Genomic DNA, 3,322 nt, shown 5'->3' on the forward strand with positions numbered 1-3,322 from the left:
ATCTCTTTCCCGTAGGGTTTGTAGTCTTTCCATAACATAGTGGAATGGTCATGTGTATTTAAAACTAGACTTCCCTGAAAATGATCCCTATTAATTTTACATTCTAAATGTTTGAAGACCATAGTGAAGAAGTTTCACAATTCTCTTTAAGTATTAAATATTGGTGTAAAATTGTTTAGGGGGATATAGAATATTTTCCAACTATTAATATGAAGTTCATGATTTTTTTATTTTTTAGATGTCTTTTCTACACATGTGACCAAGGAATTACCAGCAAGGGACATCATTGATAAAGGGTCATTTTTCCAGAGAGTGATGTTGGAAAGAAATGATTTTCCTGGCATTGAGGATTTTCAGTTCATGCAAGTCATGGAAAATGTGCATGAGTGTGAGAGTCAGTGGAGAGGAGGTGAAAGAAATAACAGAGTGACTATGGCCCATAACAAGATGTTCTCAGGTAGAGATCAACATGTTAAAACAGAGGCAGGAAACAAGTACATGACAGTTTTTCATAACTCACTTGCATTAAGCTTCTCGTCACATGTGACTGACATGCAGACGTGTCACACTGGACAGACAATGTCTGCATGCCATCAGCTGGAGACGGCTATCAACAATGGATCCTCACTGTCATCTCTCCCCAGTATTTCACCTACTATCCAAAGCAGCATTTCTAATGACTGTGGGGGAATGTTCATGCATCCTTCTTTGTTTACAGCACACCAGAAAACTCATAGCAGAGAGAAACCTTACAAATGTAATGATTGTGGCAAAACTTTTAACTGGAGCTCAAACCTCACTAAACATCAAAGAATCCATACTGGGGAGAAACCTTATAAATGTAATTTGTGTGGCAAAGTTTTCACTCAACGTTCCAGCCTGAAAAGTCACTACACTATTCATAGTAGAGAGAAACCTTTCCAATGTATTGAATGTGGTAAGGCTTTCTCTGGAAGATCAACACTTGTGGAGCATCAACGAACTCATAGTGGAGAAAAACCTTATGAATGTAATGAATGTGGCAAGGCTTTTACACGAAAATCGGGTCTTCTGAAACATCAGCAAATTCATAGCGGAGAGAAACTGTACAAATGTAGTGAATGTGGCAGAGCTTTTAACACTCCATCAAACCTTTGGAATCATAAGAAAATTCACACCGGAGAGCAAAAGTACAGATGCAATGAATGTGGAAAAGCCTTTAAATGGGGCTCAAACCTCACCAGACACCAGAGAATCCACATTCTAGGAAAACCATATAAGTGTGATCTGTGTGCCAAGAGCTTTAGTCATCCTGCAAGCCTTAGAACTCATCAGAGATGCCATACTGGAGAAAGACCTTTCAAATGTATTGAATGTGACAAGGCCTTTACCCAGAAGTCGGGTCTTGTAGAGCATCAGCGAATTCACAGCAGAGAAAAACCGTACAAGTGCAGTGAATGTGGTAAGACTTTTAGCAGTAGATCAGTCTTTCGGAAACATAAGATAATTCATACTGGAGAGAGTCCTTACAAATGCATTGAATGTGGTAAGGCCTTTTCTGAGAGATTAAAACTTGTGGAACACCAGCGAATTCATAGCGGAGAGAAACCTTACAAATGTATTGAATGTGGTAAGGCTTTTACCCGAAAATCAGGTTTTTTGGAACATCAGCATATTCATAGTAGAGAGAAACCTTACAAATGTATTGAATGCGGGAAGGCTTTTACCCGAAAAACAGCTCTTTTTGAACATCAACATATTCATAGTGGAGAGAAACCTTACAGATGTATTGAATGTGGTAAAGCCTTTGCCCGAAAATCGGGCCTTTTGAAACATCAGCGAATTCATAGTGGAGAGAAGCCTTACAAAAATAATGAATGTGACAGGGCTTTTTACAGTTCATCAATCCTGTGGGAACATAATCAGATTTATACTGGAGATTTTAGCCAAGCAGTAGGCCTATGATTTAATAAAAACAACAAGGAGTAGTGTACTCCTCAATACAGTAATCTAATATAAGACCCAAATGGCAGCAAATGCATAAAATCAAAGCTCAGAAGGGAGGAAGGGAGGAAAGGGACAAGTGGAACTCACGAGGAAGTGGGAAGAAGGCTTTTACATCGAGGGGATTGTAGCCAGTGCCTTGGAACAAAATGTGTGTAAATTATCGATTGGGAAAGTGATTTATAAACTTTTTTTTTTAATTTATAAACTCACCACAACTGCAATAAAAAGTTTTAACAAGTGAATGTGGCATGGGGGTAGTATATAAAGCCTTTGTCACATGTTTTATATTTACATAGATACATTTGTTAAACTTACGTATAAATTTATTACATATATATGTAATGTGACAAAGGCTTAATCAGGTTTCCTCAGACTTTTTAAACGGGGTCAGTTCACTGTCCCTCAGACCTGTTGGAGGGCCGGACTACAGTTTAAATAAAAACTATATGAACAAATTCCTATGCACACTGCACATATCTTATTTTGAAGTAAAAAAAACAAACGGCAAAAACACCCGGCGGGCCACATGTGGCCCGCAGGCCGTAGTTTGAGGACACCTGGTTTAAGTCATGGTGAAAGCCTCAGATCTCCTTAGAATAATCCTGGAGAGAATTATTATAAATAGTCATGCAGTGAATGTGGGAAAGCACTTAACCAGGATCCAAGTCTCACTAATTAGAGGATTTATACCATACAAAAAACTCAGAGTTGTGAGTGTGATAAAATCTCTTGATTTTACCAAGAGATGAAATCTTGAGGGACTTCAGAGGTTTTACTTGAGAAAGCCTTCCCCGTAATAAGTGGCATGGCAAACCTTTATGTCAGGGTCAGGAGTCACTAGACATCGATGAGTTTACACCTGAAGACCCAAACCACACCGCCGTCAAGTCAATTCTCAACCAACCCTCTGAAGAGTTTCCAAAGCTTAAATTTTTTTTAATCATTTTATTGGGGGTTTATACAACTCATCACCATACATACATCAATTGTATAAAGCACATTTGTACATTCATTACCCTCATCCTCAAAACATTTGCTCTCCACTTAAGCCCCTGGCATCTGCTCATTTTCCCCCTCCCTCCCTCATGAACCCTTGATAATTTATAAATTATTATTTTTTGTCATATCTTACGCTGTCTGACATCTCCCTTCACCCACTTTTCTGTTGTCCGTCCCCCAGGGAGGAGTTTATATGTAGATCCTTGTAATCGGTTCCCCCTTTCTACCCCACCCTCCCAGTATCACCTCTCCAAAGCTTTAAACTTTTATCGGACCAAACAGCCTCTTTCTCCTGAGTACCAGCTGGTGGGTTTGGAACTACTGACCTCGTGGTTAG

The 3,322-nt window shown here is 39.1% G+C and overlaps 1 protein-coding gene across 1 annotated transcript in view; it reads left to right on the top strand.

Moving 5' to 3' along the window:
• LOC101664091 (zinc finger protein 883) overlaps positions 1–2,259 on the top strand; it is a 3,088-nt gene extending 829 nt beyond the window's left edge. The window contains exon 2 of the mRNA XM_045292563.1: positions 239–2,259. Coding sequence (XP_045148498.1) covers positions 239–1,944 — 1,706 coding nt within the window. The 3' untranslated portion in view covers positions 1,945–2,259. The remainder of the gene's footprint in view (positions 1–238) is intronic.
• Positions 2,260–3,322: the final 1,063 nt, after the last annotated feature.

Source organism: Echinops telfairi, unplaced genomic scaffold (assembly GCF_000313985.2).
Source record: "Echinops telfairi isolate 266 unplaced genomic scaffold, ASM31398v2 ScPeMD7_655;HRSCAF=1070, whole genome shotgun sequence".
Taxonomy (NCBI): domain Eukaryota; kingdom Metazoa; phylum Chordata; class Mammalia; order Afrosoricida; family Tenrecidae; genus Echinops; species Echinops telfairi.